We start from the raw sequence: 16,021 nt of genomic DNA, 5'->3' as shown, positions 1-16,021 counted from the left end.
AAACTGTCTTTTACATTAGCATTCTGCGGATTGGTAGACTTAGAAACACTTTTTACAATTTCTAGAAATATGTGCTTTCTCATAAAAAAAATTCTCAGCATGAAACAAGACATGTTTACTAACAGATCCAGTTCCTTCTAGTTCCTCTGGAATAAGAAGCCAAAACTTCCAATATTTTACCTTATTAGGGAATGGGTCTGGATATTTCATAAGTCTCTATCATTTAATTTAACTTAGGAACACTGAAGTTTCATGTTGCCAAAAATATTTGGGAAACAGGTGAAAAGTTCACCTGAAAAAACTTTTATTCCATTTACATTATTTAATTTTCTTGCCCTTAACAATTAGGCTTAGATTACTGTTGCCACACAAAAATGGGGTTCTCTTACTTGATGTGCAGAAACAAGACAGTTAATTAATTACAGCATCAGCTTTTGGGAAAAGAATTCAGTTCCGTTCTGTGAGATCAATCTGCAGCAAGACAGGGTATGTGCTCTCAGATCTCTCTCCCTGATTAAGCATTTGGGGCAAAATTTAAGAGGTTAGGGAGAACAGGCTGGCATACAGAAATGCTGGTGGGATTGATTTTGACTGGTGGGCTTCAAGTATTTATGGTAAGTTACTCAACATTCTTCAAGAATTTATGGTAAGGTTCTAAACATTTATGATGAGGTGGGGAAGGAATCTTACACCAGATCTTCCTGAATGACTGACTCCTCACTTCTCATAAGAGTCTCACTTTTACGTTCTGGTCATTTCCCAGTCCTTTGGTTCTCTGGGGAGGAGAATCTTTCATTCTGCAGTCATTTCAAGTCAAAATTTCTTCTGTGCATGCTGTAGCTACATGACTTGGCAAATTTTCTGAAAGACAATTTCCCAATTACTCTGTTGATAAAATGGGGTCAGTAGAACTGGTCCTGGAGGGCCTGCAGTTATGTTACTTATGAAAATTTCATCATACTAAGTTACTTTTCTTGTTGACAAATCTGTAAGCCTAGGTAGAATAAACGTATTATATTTAATGCCGATAACTCTAAAGACACGTCTGCTTTAATTAAACCAACAAACTTAAACTAACTTTTATTTACAAAAGATTATCTTAGATTACCTGAACTTGAAAGAACATTTGGGTTAGTTTTTTTTCATATTCCTGAGAACTTTAGGATGCCCAATCCTTACAAGCACTTGCCTTCAAACCAACTAAACAGAGCTCATTTACAAATAAATTTTAGCAATATCTTTCAAAGGAAGAAAAAAATCTCACATTTACAACATATATATCTATATGTACATATATATATGAACAAACACACAAATACACATAAAGATGCAAATAGAGATCTTATAGCTTTTGTTTTTGCTAGTATTTGTGGAGAGGACATTTTAGATATTTTTTAGCCCAGTTTCCAAATACCTTCCCCTTTCTGATGAGAAATATTTGCATTTCAAGGAATGGCTTTTAGGTGCTAGGGAAGATGGGGATAGAAAATTTACATCACGAAGGCATAGATTAAATGCAGGACAATTCTATTTCAGAAGTCCTCATCTTTTTAGACATTTTGAGAGGAATAGGTAAGGTTTTGGGAATTGGCAAAAGGGTGGGTAAACTTTAAACTTCTAGAGCCACAGCTTTGGCCCTACAGAGATTTTCAAGACAAAGACAGTTGTTTCCAGTTCCCCAAAGAACGGGATTGCAGCCTAAATGATAAAGAGGCTATTCTGCCCTTCCAATTACCTTACCTCCAATTTTCTTCTTTCCCTCTGGGTACATACTTTTATTTTAGCATAGGGCAGAAAGCCAAAAATATTCCCGTCAAGCTCTGAATATCAGTTTCCAATTTAGCCAAATTTCTGACTGTAAAGTTATTAAATCAGGATTCAGCTGGAACAAACAGCAAAATTTCTGGCAGATGAAATAATACCATTAATTTTAACTATAGTTTCTCCTTGGCTGTTTAATCGCATAACATAGCAGTTTATCAGGGAATTCCTATCAGTCCTGTTCACTTTGGGAGGGGTCCATATGGGGGCTATCCCTGGACATAGATATGAAGGCATTAGAGAAAAATTTGTATAGGACATTTGAGAGCCATCTCTTTTCTAGTGTCCCAGTTGATCACAATTGAGACATTGATCTTTGGACCAGTGTTTTTTTGAAGATGGACCCCTGGGGGGTGCAATGTGGGAGACCCAGGCGCTATTTTGGGTCTCTGGCCTTGGAGCTGTTGTAGCTGTATAGCTGCTATTAGCTTGGTGGATTTCTGATTGTGATCTTGTTCCAGGGGCCTTTCAAAATGTTCAGCTTTGGTCATGAGTTCAGTCAGGCCTGTGCCCTCCCTAGGTTTAAGAAATTCTTTGACTATACCTCCTAGTTCTGTCTTTGACCAAGGGGTAAAGGACACCTGAGGAGGCTTGTCTATAGGCTCAGGTAGTTTTATTTCCAACAGTAATTGTTTAATATTCTCTTCAGAGTAGAAAGGCAGTTCAGACAGAGAATCAGTAAAGGGTGAGTACAAAGGTGAAACAGAACAAGGGGGGCAGTAGGAGTTATGTCTGTCCTATCACCTTTTGTCTTAGGTACCTTTTGACTCTTTATTTTTCATTCACCTTTTGTAATAAGTCTTTTAATATATTTTGAAATCTTGAAGACTTTTGTAAGCTTCTGCATAACAATTAAAGTAGGCATCCCATTCTGTCTGATCTACTTTGTATGACTTGCTCTCAAGTGTATTTCTTAAACAACGTATTTTATCTCATTGGAATGTTCCCCATAATGGCCACTGTACTTCTAGGTTGTTGTTAGTAAAATTTTGCCATCTTTCTAGATATCTACAACTTCTGGGACTATAATTGTTAAACATAACATAAGCAGGTGTGCCAGAAGGTGGCATGCTTAAGTCTTTGGATATAAAGGATCTCATTTCTTTAGCTAGCCTTTATCCACACAAAACAAGACAAACAAACTTGTGCACCTTAATATATTGGCAGCGACCAAGAGATGTTACTATATCCTGGCCAAAACACGGCCCTGGCCAAAAAGAAGGCACATCACCAACAATTCCAATGGGATTTTGGACTGGGGGATAAGGATTGAACCAGCAAATCCAAAGGAACGGTGACTATGGACAGATTCCAAACAAAATGGAGAACTGTAGCTACTACCAACAGTTCCCAGTGTGGAATCTAGGGGCTGACTCCAAACAGAACCTGGAGACAGAATCAAGGGCTGGAGTTTTCCACTCAAAAAATCGGCAGTAACCAAGAGATATTACTGCATCCTGGGAATTGCATTCTGAAAAGAAGGCCCTTTAAAGGAAAGCCAATTAGATTTGGAGTTCAAACACAAAGAGAAAGTGGAAACTTGGCCACTGGAACTTACCAATGGCCCCTGGAAATGACAAGAAAGAGTGAACTCGAAAGGGTTCATGGGTGCCACACCTGCGTTTCTTGTTGACCCTGGATGTTGTCAGAAGTTTGCTTCAAATCCCACTGCTTCCACCAATCTGTTAAAAAAAAAATTCAACTAGTAAATTTGGAGATCTAATTGGCTTAATTAAATAGCTCATGAATCAGGAAGCATCTCATCTGGCAGGTAGAGAAATACATTGAGGGGTTATACAAGATGAAGGAGGGCAGGACAAGAAAGTCATCAGCAAAGAAAAAGCAGTTCATTGGAGGAAAGTAAGAGTTCAGGTGATCATTGTGTCAGATTAACAAACAGAAACCTCATTAAATTGGAACCAAGAGGCCAAAAGGAGGAGCTCTCATACCCTACCTGGATTGCAGAACCCAAGAGGAAGAAGAGAGATTTCCTCTGCTTGACAGGCAAGAAGCTCAGGCAACGAGAGACTGTCATGACTCAGCCAATGAAAAGCCACTACACCTCCAACTCTTTGTTTACAATGGCCCTCCCAACTTCCTCTTCCCCTCTATAAAAGGATTGATCCTCCCTGGCTTCTGGAGGACTTGCATGTGGTTCACTATGGTTGCAGACCCCAAATTGCAATTCTTCACTGATCTCAAATACTTACTTTTGCTGGAGAAATAACTGGATGCCTATTTGTTTAAGATCAACAACATTATTGGCTGTTATTTTGGATCTTATTGGCTGTGCTCTGGTGTTTCTAATGGCTGGGTTTATTGCTGGGCAAGAGGGAAATCTTCCTTCCTCCTGATACAGCAGTAAAATTGTTGCACTTCCTGTTTGGGAGTGCAAGATACCTCTCTTCCTGTCAAGGTCTGTAACTAACACTGTAATCAATGTCTTCCTGTTTGGGGTAATTGATGATGAATAGTAGGATGGGAGAGCTCCCTCTACAGGCCTCCTGGACTCTAATTTTAGTTGGGGTTTCCTTTACTAATTTTAACACCTCAAACATCACTTCCAATCTACAAAGAACAGCGGACATTAGGGAATTGAGAAACAAAACTTTCCTAATAGAATATTTAGTAACAAGGTGTTATAAGGAATCCATCAGAGATATTCACTGTACCATCTATACCACAAGAACAACAAATGCTTGCTCCCTGGAACATGTTAGTTTAGAAATATTTTTTTTCAAAGACATTGGTGTCACAGGTTCCTCAGCACAGCCACCATATCTTCCATTCATTATAACAATGATCTCTCTTCAAACATATTGGAAATCACTGAGGGTATATAAAAGTGGTCAAGGAAAGCCATGTAAAATAACCAAGAATTGGAAATTTAATCATTTCACATCTAAAAAATGTTTAATGCAGTATGTAGTCTAAGCCAGTATGCATGTGTATATGAAGTTGCTCTTTTGGTTGATGAGAAAAACAAAAATGAAGAAAAAGTAATTCAATCCCAATGACTAGATGGCAAGCAAATTAGACTGTGAAGATTCTACATATAGTATCTACTTTTCAATCATCATATATTTGTTTCAGTTAATAAAGGAAAGTGAAAGTCCATAATCTCTTTGGATTTTGACCATCTAATAGCCCTCAAGAGACCAATCATTACTCAGAAGATTCCAGCAGCTCAGACAAATGTGTGAATGGCTCAGGTATAAGCATAACAATTTCCAGAACTTCCAGTGTAGGCATACTTCATTTTATTGCACTTTGCTTTATTGCCCTTCACAAATATTGTGTTTTTTATAAGACCTCAACCAACAAAAATGTTATGACTCTCTCAAGGCTCAGATGATGGTTAGAATTTTTTAGCAATAAAATATTTTTTAATTAAGGAAGGTACTTTTTTTTTTAGACACAATGTTATTGCACACTTAATAGACTGCAGTATAGGGTAAACATGACTTTTATACGCACTGGGAAAACAAAAAATTTGCATGACTTGCTTTATTGAGATAGTCACTTTATTGTGGTGGTGTGGAACCAAATCTACGATATTTCCAAGGTAATGCCTGTACCCAAGTGCTAGTTCCCCAGGAGCTGTTTACTACAAGTGTATTTATGCTGCCAGGTAAGCACTCAAAGAGTTGTAATTTCACCCCCAAATCAGATGTATATAGAGCACCATACAATTCAATTCCTCTAATATACACCCGCAATTTTGCTTTCTAGTACTGCAGTTCTTGCTGGTACCACATAAATAAAAACGCTGATCTCCCCCTGTATATATTTTGCTTAGGGTGAATATCTGTGCTGGAACTTAGGTTCATCGAAGTGACTGTCTAAATCATTTTGTTCAGATTTTTCAATAAGATCAATTATTATAGCAATCATTGATACACACAACTTTCTAAAATAGGGCACTGCTTGTCTCACAAAGTTAAAAGAACAGCACTTCAGAGTTCATCACTCTAGGACACATTTATCCACCCTATTCAGTTATGAAGGCCAGCCCCTACATCAATGATCCATATTTCACAGCTGTCTATCACAGACAGTGTTTATGGTAATTCGAGTATTATATAATCCCTAGAAAGAATGTCGATATTTTAGGGACAAACGCTTACCGACCTAAGAATTCCCACTGGTCCTTGAGGATGGGCCTTTCCTTCATGTCTTATCTCAAGGAGAAGGAATAAACATTTTCATATGAAACCTGAGATTTGTTCTTGTTGACCTGTGAAAATAGGGTAAAAATATGGAAAGATGAGATGTATACATGTCCATTTGTCAAATGTGCACAAGAGGGTTTATTATGTACCTTCATTTCAAATATACTTATATTGCTTTCCTAGAATGTTTCTGATATTATTCAAAGGGAGAAAGCACAAAAATCCTGGAAATAAAGGAGATAAAATATTGGACAACTCACCAAATTAATTAATAATTCACATTGTTTAGATTAACAGATACATCACAAAACCAATTATCTATTTGATTACAGAAAAATATAATAAAAATAAGCCTTTAAGAGTAAATTTATTTAAAATTGGTTATTACCTTTGGATTGCACTGTTTTGTTCCATCTCAGGAAAGGGAACAGGTAAAAGTGACAAAATCAGCACTTCTTCACTACAGTTGTGAGTATTCCATGCTCTTCCAAAATCACTTCCATTCTACAAGGGCACAGAGGAAATTTAGGAAGTTGTAAAACAAAACCTTCCCAATTGAATGTTTACTGAAGGAATAAGGAATTAACCATAGATATTCACTTGATCTTCTATGTAACTAGAAAAACTATGCTTGTTCCTTGGAAAAGGGTCATATAGAAAATCAATTTTTCTAAGACCTTAGTCTCAAAGTTTATCCAAAGGCCCTCCTGAGCATTACTCATTGAAATTATAACTTCTCTTACAACACATAAACACATTGAAGGAATATGAATATTAGCTAATAATAGCCACATAAAATTCCAAGAATTGGAAATTTAACCATTTCATGGTTAAAAATGTTCAAAAAAGTATCTAATTTAACCCATTATCAAATACCTAGAAAATTTCTCCCTGACTGACAGAAAAAAGAAAAAAATTGTTCTAATCTTTGAGACTGGGTCAACAAGCAAATTAAAGCACAGAATAAGAGAATCCAATAAATACAATCTGCCCTTCAATTTTCCTTCAATATTCAATTGAAGTTGATATTCACATATCACTTCAATATTTATTTTATTTAAATGAGAAGCAAAAACTAACAATTTTTTTCTAATTTACTATCTAATAGACCTAAACATGCTGATCCTCACAAGACTGTGACATCTAAGAAAACTGAGTGACTGGCTCAAGGTAAGGCACACAACCTTTTCCTGCAGTGTTCCCTACTCATTTGCTGGTTCTCCACGGTCTGTTTACTATGGGTGCTGCCAGTCAAGCACTCAAAGAGTTACCATGTCATTCCATGATGGTTATTTACAGCCTCTGTACAATTCGTTTCCTCTAGCATATGCCAGCATGTGAGTTTTCCAACACCATAGTCCCCTTATTTTAGTATCACTTGATGACCAAACTGAATTCCTTTCCATATTATTTGCATGATATTGTCCCTTGTGCTGGACCTCAGCTCACAGAAGTGATCTTGTCACTCATTTTGTTCAGATTCCAACGACATCCATTTTTGAAGTCATCATTGATCCAGGCACATTTGTAAAAGGGAGCTTGATCCTGAGATACGTGGTAGAAACTGAACACTCAGGATTCTGACACTGTCAGACACAGTGACCCACAGTTGCCAATCATGGAGACCAGTCATCAAAGTCAATAAATTAGCCTCACAGTTGACTAGCATGGTCAGAATCTTATTGTTATTGGAGTGTTACAATGTCCTAAGAGGAATGTCATTATTCTCAGGACAAAATGCTTACCAGTGTGAAAATTCCCACTGGACAGTGAAGTTTGGATGCCAGACTTAGTCTCCGTCATTTTACTTCTCAAGGAGAAAAAAAAAAATTCTTTCATGTGAAAACCAGTGCTGATTCTATGTTGAACTGTAGTAAAAGAACAAAAACGAGCAAAGATTTGTAACACAGACATTCATTGGTCAACTGGCCTAGGGATCTCTACCCTGCAGGCATTCTCATTTGCATAGCCTCAAAGTTCTATAGACTGGAGAATTTCCTTCTGCACCTGAGGATGGTATCAGCTGGGTGACAGAGGTCGGGTTATCCCATGTTATTGAGCTGCATGAACTAAGAGGAATTCTTCATTTTTGTATTCTAGTCTCCCTTCCCCTAAATAGACACATAGGCATCCTGGTCCAGGAAAAACATTCCAGGACCTTAGGCAGCACTAGTAGCAGCTAGACGGAGGCCCATCACAACCAGATAAACCAAGTGATTGTGAAACAGTACCACATCAGCTATCACAACTAGACTGCCATTGAAACCACAGCCTACAAAAGTAGGACAAGCTATTTGTATTAAACGTAAATGGGGTGCATGAGTGTTAAAAGAAAAAATTTGAATAGAATTCAGGTATGTCTAACCAAATAGCAAAAACTGTCCATGAGGAAATAAGAAATCACCTACAAAACAAGAAACAGGAAAATCATTCATAGAATAAGAAAAATCAAAAGATGTCAACAAAAGATTAAACAAATGATATAGTTATCTGACAAGTATTTAAAAATAGTGATGATAAAAATATTTACAGTGTAACTACAAAAATCTCTTGAAATAAATGGGAATAGTAAACAATCTCAGGTAAGCAATAAAAATTGTAAAAAAATAAACTGGAAAAAAACCCAGAAAAATTTACAATAGATATAAAAATCTCACTGGGTAGGCTGATTATTACAATGGACAAAACAGTTAAGATATTATGTCAACTTAGTATGGATCAATAGATTTTGTCTCATTTAGAACCAAAGAAGGTAATCTAAAAAAAGAAACACTAAATATCTGCATGTGATAAGAAGTTAAGATTTCTGTATATTAAATATGTCAGTTGAAAAAGTATAATAATCTAAGGAAAGTCAAACATAGAAAAGTAAATGTGTTGTAGTATAAATATACAGAAGTATAACTTCAGTATCAAATAAAAACTGTTCAACTTTGAAGGTCCAGTAAACAAATGGGCATATGGGAAGCAAATGAGAACACAGCAATGTTCAATTTCATTATGGCTTTTTGGAAATACTAAACAGAGAAATAACAAAAAGAGGAGGATGCACCATGTGTGCATGAAGTCTGCTACGTATGGGTGTAATTCCCCAATTAAAATGGCATTTGTTATATAAAGCTTCCTGATTGACACTCACACTGCTGAAGAACAAGGATTAAAAACAAAAGAATGTGACCTGGGACACTGTGCAGGTATTTAAATAACACAGAAATGCCTTAATAAAAGCGATTACTTTTGTGGAGACTAACCTACTCTTTCCACGTAGACTGCCTCAACACAAGTTTGAAAAAAGGTGGACATACATTGTCTGGAAGGACTCACAAGGGAAGTGTACTTGGCTGAAAGGCAAGGGCCACTGCAACATGAGGTCACCACCAGCAAAAGGGGCTTCTTAGGGACACTGACTGAAGGATACAAGATATCCACATGAATTGTCCCAGTGAAATTAACAAGCATGGTCCTTTCTGTGCCTCAAAGTCAAGGCAAAATCCCTTCATTTGGACAAAAGAAAATCCTAACAAGGTGGGCAAATTTGAAGGCCAAGAGTTCCAGGACAAAATGCTTGCTGGAAGTAGGTTACTTCCAAATGGGTCACGAATTTCCCAAGGAGGGTCCTTCAACACAGTCACTTGAAAGAAAAATTAGAATCACAAGTAGACCTGGATGAGAGTGTCCTCCACAGAATTGCAAAGTAAGGCCCCATGAGACAGCTTGAAATACTAAAAGCTTCAGGAGTTCTACTACCTGACGGCATTAACTTGTTAGAGGACAAGCTCTTGGCATGGAATAACTGTGTTGAAATCAAAGGGTGTTGGATCCATTTCTTGGCCTGGTGTCCCCACATTTATTCAAAAACCAAAGACTGACCTAGCCAGAGAAAAGATAAGAAGGAATTAAAAAGTAAATTTTAAAAAAAAAGATTTCAGGTATCTATAACTAGCGCATTAGAGATGAGAGTGGAAGACCTACTTTCTCTGAGAGCCACAGAGAAAATGAAGCATAGAGGGACGTGACTAGGGGATGGGCACAGAAATGAAATAAGGCCATCCTGAGAGAATCACTGACTGGTTGATAACAAGAAGAAAGAGGGGATACAAGAGAAAACAAGAGGAATCAAAATCACCAGTGCAACTCTGAAAATCAGTGGAAGGAAAAGCACTGAGCAGCGCCACTCCGGAAGTGTGAGGCGGTGACCACAAAGGTCATCTACCGCAACCAAGCATTCTTGGGCAGGCATCAATTGGAAGCCCCCTTAGACTCAACGCCAGGCCTGGCAAGGCCTCTAGCCTTCCTCAGCAAGCACCGGTCACCAGTTCCATCAGAGGCAGGGGACGTCCACAACAAGCCGCTGCCAGCGCTCGGAACACAACGAGGCAGAACATCCCACGGAAGCCCACGGCATCACACTGTGACCTGTCCTCTGCGTGCCCTTCCTCCCCCCCAGCCCCCCATGACCAGGCCATCAGCCACCACAGTGTCTTGACCTGAGTGCCAGGCCCACAGCCCGGTCCCCGTTTGGGCACCTTGGCGTGGACTGGGCAAGCCGGAGAACTAGAGGAGCCCCAAGCTGCAGCACCAAAGCCTCACCTCTCCGGCGGCGCCCCAAACCGCGAGGGGTGCTCCAACTGCCTCACCAAGCCAAAAGGCAAGAACAGCTGACGGCCGCCCGCCTGGCCCGGGGCTCTCATCAGAAACCACGCGACCTTCCACTGCTTACTGCTCAGCTCTGAGACGCAGACCCCCGGGGCCTTCGTCCCCAGCGGGAACCAGGCCCACACAGCCACAAGGCCCCGAGCTCACGGGGCCTGTGCCAGCGCCACACTCTCCGACTTCCCAACCTAGGATGCGAGCTGCCAGCCACGGCCCTCAGCCACAGGCCGTTCAACCAAGCACCGCCGACTGACGGACACCCCCCTCACGCGGTGAGAGGAAGGACCCCCAGATGCCACGGCTCCCAAATGCGGACGCCCGGCGTGGTGCCCGTGCCCGTCCCAGTGCGCTCAAGGGGAAGCGGTCCCTCACTCCTGCCATGCCTGGGGAAGACAACGTGCCGGACCTCAGTTTCGATGAGAACGACGGTAGTGAGTTCTCACTCATTTTGTTCAGATTTTCCAAGGAATGCATATGAGGGAGTCATCATCGATCCGAGCACGTTCTGCCAACCTGGACAAACTAACCAGGCAGGCTGGGGGGCTCCGCAGCGGGCGAGCCGATCGCCTCATGGGCGCCAGCGGCCTGGAGAATCCAGAGCCGAGCCCCGCCGGAGCAGGGGCAACAGTCAGTCCGCCCTCAGAGCACGACGCCGCGGGCCCCCGGGCACACGCGCCCAAGAAGCCTCTGAGGCAGGTCTAGCGAAGCCCTCAGGGCGAGAGGCCGAACTTGGGACAAAGCAATGCTGACCGTCCTGGGCCGTCCGAGGGCGTGGTGCGCATCCCGGGCCACACTTCCGCCGCGACTGCCTCGCACCTGCGCTCGTCACGGGACACGAAGGGTCTTCTTCTGTCGGTGGGCGGCAGCGAGCTTTGCACGGCACTTCCACCTGAGGAGTGTAGAGAAAGCACACGCATGCTTCAGAAACGTGCCCAGCTGGTCAGAAGACAGGATCCGTGCCACAGTTCCCCCCGCGGCACCCTTGCATCTGCTTGCCCTGTACCTCTATCCCTTCGGGATGACCGAAGGCGCGTGTGATATCCCGAGTGTAGGCAGATGCGCAGGCCTGTGCACGTGTGTGTGTGTGTGTGTGTGTGTGTGTGTGTGTGTGTTCGCGCGCGCGCGCGCGTGCGTGCCTGCGGGCTTCCGTGTGCGGTGGCCTCAGCACCCGGGAAAGCACGCCGTCCTCACAGATGCCTGACCTCGTGCCCTGCCACCCCACGCGGAAGCCCGGTGACTTCCCAAGGAAGGACGCCAACTCGCACCGCTAGAGGCTGCTGCAATCGGCCCCGGACTCCCTCTCTGAGCGCCACTCCTTCTGAGCAAAGGACACGGACCATCCACCTACACCCTCACGCTGACCGTGGATGTGAGGTCAACGTGGCCAGCGTGTCCCCGCGAGCTGGGCCGGGGGGAACGGCACTTGATGGTAATGCTACCTGGCTACCGCCAGGACAACAGGGCTGACACGAGAGCCGGCACCACTCGCCCACGGGCGGCGCAACAGAAGCAGCCCGTCTGAACCTCCAGGGGCCCGACGCCTTCAGGCCGCACTCCGGTCTGGGCTATCTAAGCCAAGACGCCCTGGGCGGGCCAGCAGGGAACCCCGCTGCAACGGCTGGTCACAGCCACCGAGACCCGGGGCAAGACCCGTCTCAGACCACAGCCAATTCCCACGCAGCGACGCGGCATTTCCACCGCCTGCGGGTTGCGGGGCGCTGGCCTTCGAGGAAACGTTCAACCCCGCGGCTCCCTGCTCCAAAGGGGAAGCCCCCTCACGCCTGCACAGCAAGTCCCCCAAGGTGTAGCCTCCAACACCTCGCGCGCCAGGCGGGCAGGGAGCCTCCCGGACGACAGCCGTCAAGGCATTATGACTTTGCCCAAGTCGACCGCGTCGCGCTCGACCTATGACCCCCTCCTTCGGCCCCAGAACACCACAGACGACCTCACAGAGCACAAACGCTGCCTCCTCCTGGAAGACAAGGCAAAGAATGAAACTAGGACACCGCTCCCACACAAGGAGACGTGCTCCTCCTCCACGCTGGACGTGCGTCCGGGGCAGGGCGCCCAGGATCGCAGCACCCTCGGGTCGCTGCCACGCCCGCAGGCTTCCGCACACCGCTCTTAACCACCCCTCGCGCACGCCCCCCCACCCCCCCCGACGCCCCACACCGCCCCCTGGCCCCGCTCCCCGGCACGCCCGGGACCACAGGAGCCCCCCGGGCCAGGAAGAGCGAACCTTCCTGCAGCAACGCCTTCACCTGGCAAGCGCCGGACCCGAGGGGGCGCAGGGTCAAAGAGATTGTCCGCCTCAGCAATCCGGAGCAGACGGGGCCGGTGGCCAGTCGCGGGCCTGTGGGTCTCTTCAAGGCGCTAGGACGACAAACACTGGGGGCCGAACCTCCCGGGGGCGCGACGCCGTCTACCGCACAGGTCATCTACCGCAGCCGAGCCTTCCCTGGCAGGCAACAACCGGCAGCCCCCTTGGGACCCAACGCCACCCCTGGCAAGACCGCGACGGCGGTCGCAACCCAACAAGAGGGTACATCCTGTGCAAGCCCGTGGAACCGCACTACGGCCGCTCCCCTCCGCTCCCTTTCCTTCCTGCCCGCCCTGTCAGCCACCACACTGCCTGGACGTCAGCGCCAGGGCCACCTTTGGCCAGCTGTGTGTGGCCCGGGTGAGCAGGTGACACACAGGAGCTGCCAGCTGCAGCGCTGCGGCCTAGGGCCGCTGCCCCCGCCGCCAAAACCACGGGCCCATCACACCTCCTCACCAAGCCAGAAGGCAACCACAGGCGCTGCGGCTTGCCCGGCCCAAACCGAGGCTCCGAACGGAACCCAGGGAAGACTCGGCTGTTCGGCCTCCAGACACGGACCGCCACCCCACCCGCCACGCCCCCCGGGGCAACGGCTCAGGCCAGAACCGGGCCAGCGCGTACTCAGCGCCAACCACGGGCCGGGCCCATGCCAACGCCACACTCTCCGACTCTAAAGACGCCCATGCGACCCGGGCGCCGCGCCAGCAGAGGCCGGCCATTCAAGCAAGTCCCTCCGAGTCGCAAACGTCCAGCTCATGCGGTCACGCTCCCGGTGCAAACACGGCAGACGCCCACACGCTGAGGCCCTGGGCGGGCTCTGCGCGAGTGTCATCAACCAGAAGCTGTCCCTCACTCCTCTCACCCCCGGAGAAGACCAGGTGCTGGACCTCAGGCTCGGCGAGAACGACGGTAGTGAGTTCTCACTCATTTTGTTCAGATTTCCAAGGAATGCATTTGAGGGAGTCATCATCGATCCGAGCACCTTCGGGGCAGCTGGCGGGGCTCGGCGGGTGAGCCCATCACCTCAGGGTCGGCCAGCGGCCCGGAGAATCCCGAGCCAAGCCCCTGAGCAAGGGCAACTGTCGACCCACCCTCAGAGCGCCAGCTCCGCACGCCCCCGGGGACCCGCGGGCTAGAAGCCTCTCAGCGCGGTCTGGGACTCCCAGGGCCAACGGCACGAACTGGGTGCAGGGGGATCCTTACCAGCCTCAGCGAGCCACGGGCACGGGGCGCACCCGAAGCCACGCTTCTTGCGGGATTCCCTCGCGTCTCCGCTCCACAAACGACAGGAAGGTCTTCTCTTCTTGGGCGACGGCAAGCTTTGCTCGGAGATCCCACCTGGGAAGTGCAGAGCAATCGCAGGCGCACGCCTCAGCGACCCAGCCAGGCTCTCAGGTAACCAGAGCCAGGCCAAGGGTTCCACCCCGACTCCCCGCCCCGGGGCAAGCCTTGCATCTTCTTGGCCTCTACCTCTTCCCCTCAGGTGTGACAAGAAGGCGTGTGTGACAGCACAAGCGCAGGAAGGCGCGCAGGCGGGCGCGTGTGCGTGTCTTCGGGTGCGCGGGGCCCGAGCCCCTGAAGAAGCACGTCTTCCGCACACATCCCTGGCCTCAGGCCCTGCCGCGAGACCAAGAGCTCGCGCTGGCGGCTTTGACCTCGACTCGCCCGGCGGCTCACCTCTGCCCTTTCGGCCTGCTGAAATAGGCCGCAGGCTCCCTCTCTCACAGCCCCTGCCTCTGAACACCGGAACACGACACTCCAGCAGGTTCACCCTCCGCCCGACCGTGGGCGCCCGCTGTCCCCGCACGCCGTGCCACGCGAACCGCGCCCGACGGAAACGCGCCGACCACTGCTGGACCTGAACCACGTAAAGCGCCTACACCACTCGAAGGCTGGCGCCGCTGGGACACGGGCTAGAGGGCAGAAGCAGCAGCCCCTCCTGATCTCCAGTGGCCACGCCACCGGGGGACCGGGGGCCAGGCGCCTCTTCCTGCTGACTGAGGCTACACCCACGCCCTCAGCGGTGCCAGCGGCAGGGGAAGTGCCAGGAAGAGGTGGTCTGTGGCCACCACGACCCACGCTAAGACCCGACTGAACCTGGAGCCCACTCCCGTCCAGGGACCTGGCGTTACCACAGCGGGCCCGCTTTCTGGACCCCGGCCTTCCAGGACTCCTTCCCACCCACGCGCTGCCTGGCCCACCTCAGGCCTGCGAGGCAAGTCCCCCAAGCAGGACCTCAAACCCTACACACACGTGGCGGCCAGGGAGCCCCGGGGAGGACGGCCACGAGGGAATCTCGACTGTGCGTACGGGACTCGACCCGTCACGTTCAACGTCTGGACCCTCCCTCGGCACCTGTAACACCACAAACGACCTCACACGGCCCCAAGGATGGCTCTGTCCACGAAGGCAAGAGGAGGCACGGAACGAGCACACACACACCCCGCCCCCGCCACCCATGGAGAGGCGGACGTTTTCCAAGGCGGACGTCTGTGCGCGGCAGGGCAGCTCGGGTCACGGCACCCGCCGTCTCCGCCAGGCCCACAGGCTTCCACGAAGAAACCTAAAGCCCTGCGACGAGGCATGAGGCGAACCGCGCCAGGAAAATCGGACCGTGCTGGAGGAACGCTTTCTCCTCGGAGACCCCGCGCCTGAGACGGCGGAGGATCCAAGGCCACGGTCGCCCAAGCAATCGATGAGCAGCGGCGGCCGGCCGGCCGGCAGTCACGTGCCGGGCCCCTCTTCAAGGAACCGTGGAGAGAACCGCAGAGCGCCACCGCTCTGGAACAAGGCCCGCCATCTGCCACAAAGGTCACCGACCACAGTGCACACCCCCGGGCCTTCAAGCCTCCAGCCTTCCCCGGCACGCACCAATCGCCAGCCCCGTCAGAGCCAGGGCACGTTCCCGACAAGCCGCTGCCAGCGCTCGGAACACAACGAGGCAGCACGTCCCACGGAAGCCCACGGCATCACACTGTGACCTGTCCTCTCCGTGCTCTTCTTCCCCCCCAGCTCCCCACGACCAGGCCATCAGCCACCACAGTGTCTTGACCTG

The 16,021-nt window shown here is 47.9% G+C and overlaps 1 protein-coding gene, 2 non-coding genes and 1 pseudogene across 3 annotated transcripts in view; all 4 read right to left on the bottom strand.

Moving 5' to 3' along the window:
* LOC102150068 (uncharacterized) overlaps positions 1-16,021 on the bottom strand; it is a 39,799-nt gene that overhangs the window by 13,174 nt on the left and 10,604 nt on the right. Inside the window, exons 7-12 of the mRNA XM_070240404.1 lie at positions 14,170-14,304; positions 11,397-11,535; positions 7,739-7,861; positions 6,382-6,497; positions 5,953-6,058; positions 3,380-3,503 (exon numbers count right to left, since the gene is read on the bottom strand). Coding sequence (XP_070096505.1) covers positions 14,175-14,304 — 130 coding nt within the window. The 3' untranslated portion in view covers positions 3,380-3,503; positions 5,953-6,058; positions 6,382-6,497; ... (1 more) ...; positions 11,397-11,535; positions 14,170-14,174. The remainder of the gene's footprint in view (positions 1-3,379; positions 3,504-5,952; positions 6,059-6,381; positions 6,498-7,738; positions 7,862-11,396; positions 11,536-14,169; positions 14,305-16,021) is intronic.
* Positions 7,429-7,510, bottom strand: LOC111769714 (small nucleolar RNA SNORD116; annotated as a pseudogene).
* On the bottom strand, positions 11,049-11,142 carry LOC111769703 (small nucleolar RNA SNORD116). Its single transcript, XR_002802502.1, has one exon. It is a non-coding gene; the product is annotated as a small nucleolar RNA SNORD116 (small nucleolar RNA).
* LOC111769710 (small nucleolar RNA SNORD116) lies at positions 13,850-13,942 on the bottom strand. The gene has a single exon (XR_002802511.2). It is a non-coding gene; the product is annotated as a small nucleolar RNA SNORD116 (small nucleolar RNA).

Source organism: Equus caballus, chromosome 1, assembly GCF_041296265.1.
Source record: "Equus caballus isolate H_3958 breed thoroughbred chromosome 1, TB-T2T, whole genome shotgun sequence".
NCBI classification, from domain to species: Eukaryota; Metazoa; Chordata; class Mammalia; order Perissodactyla; family Equidae; genus Equus; species Equus caballus.
The sequence above is the reverse complement of the archived record's forward strand: the minus strand, read 5'-3'. Positions and strand labels throughout refer to the sequence as shown.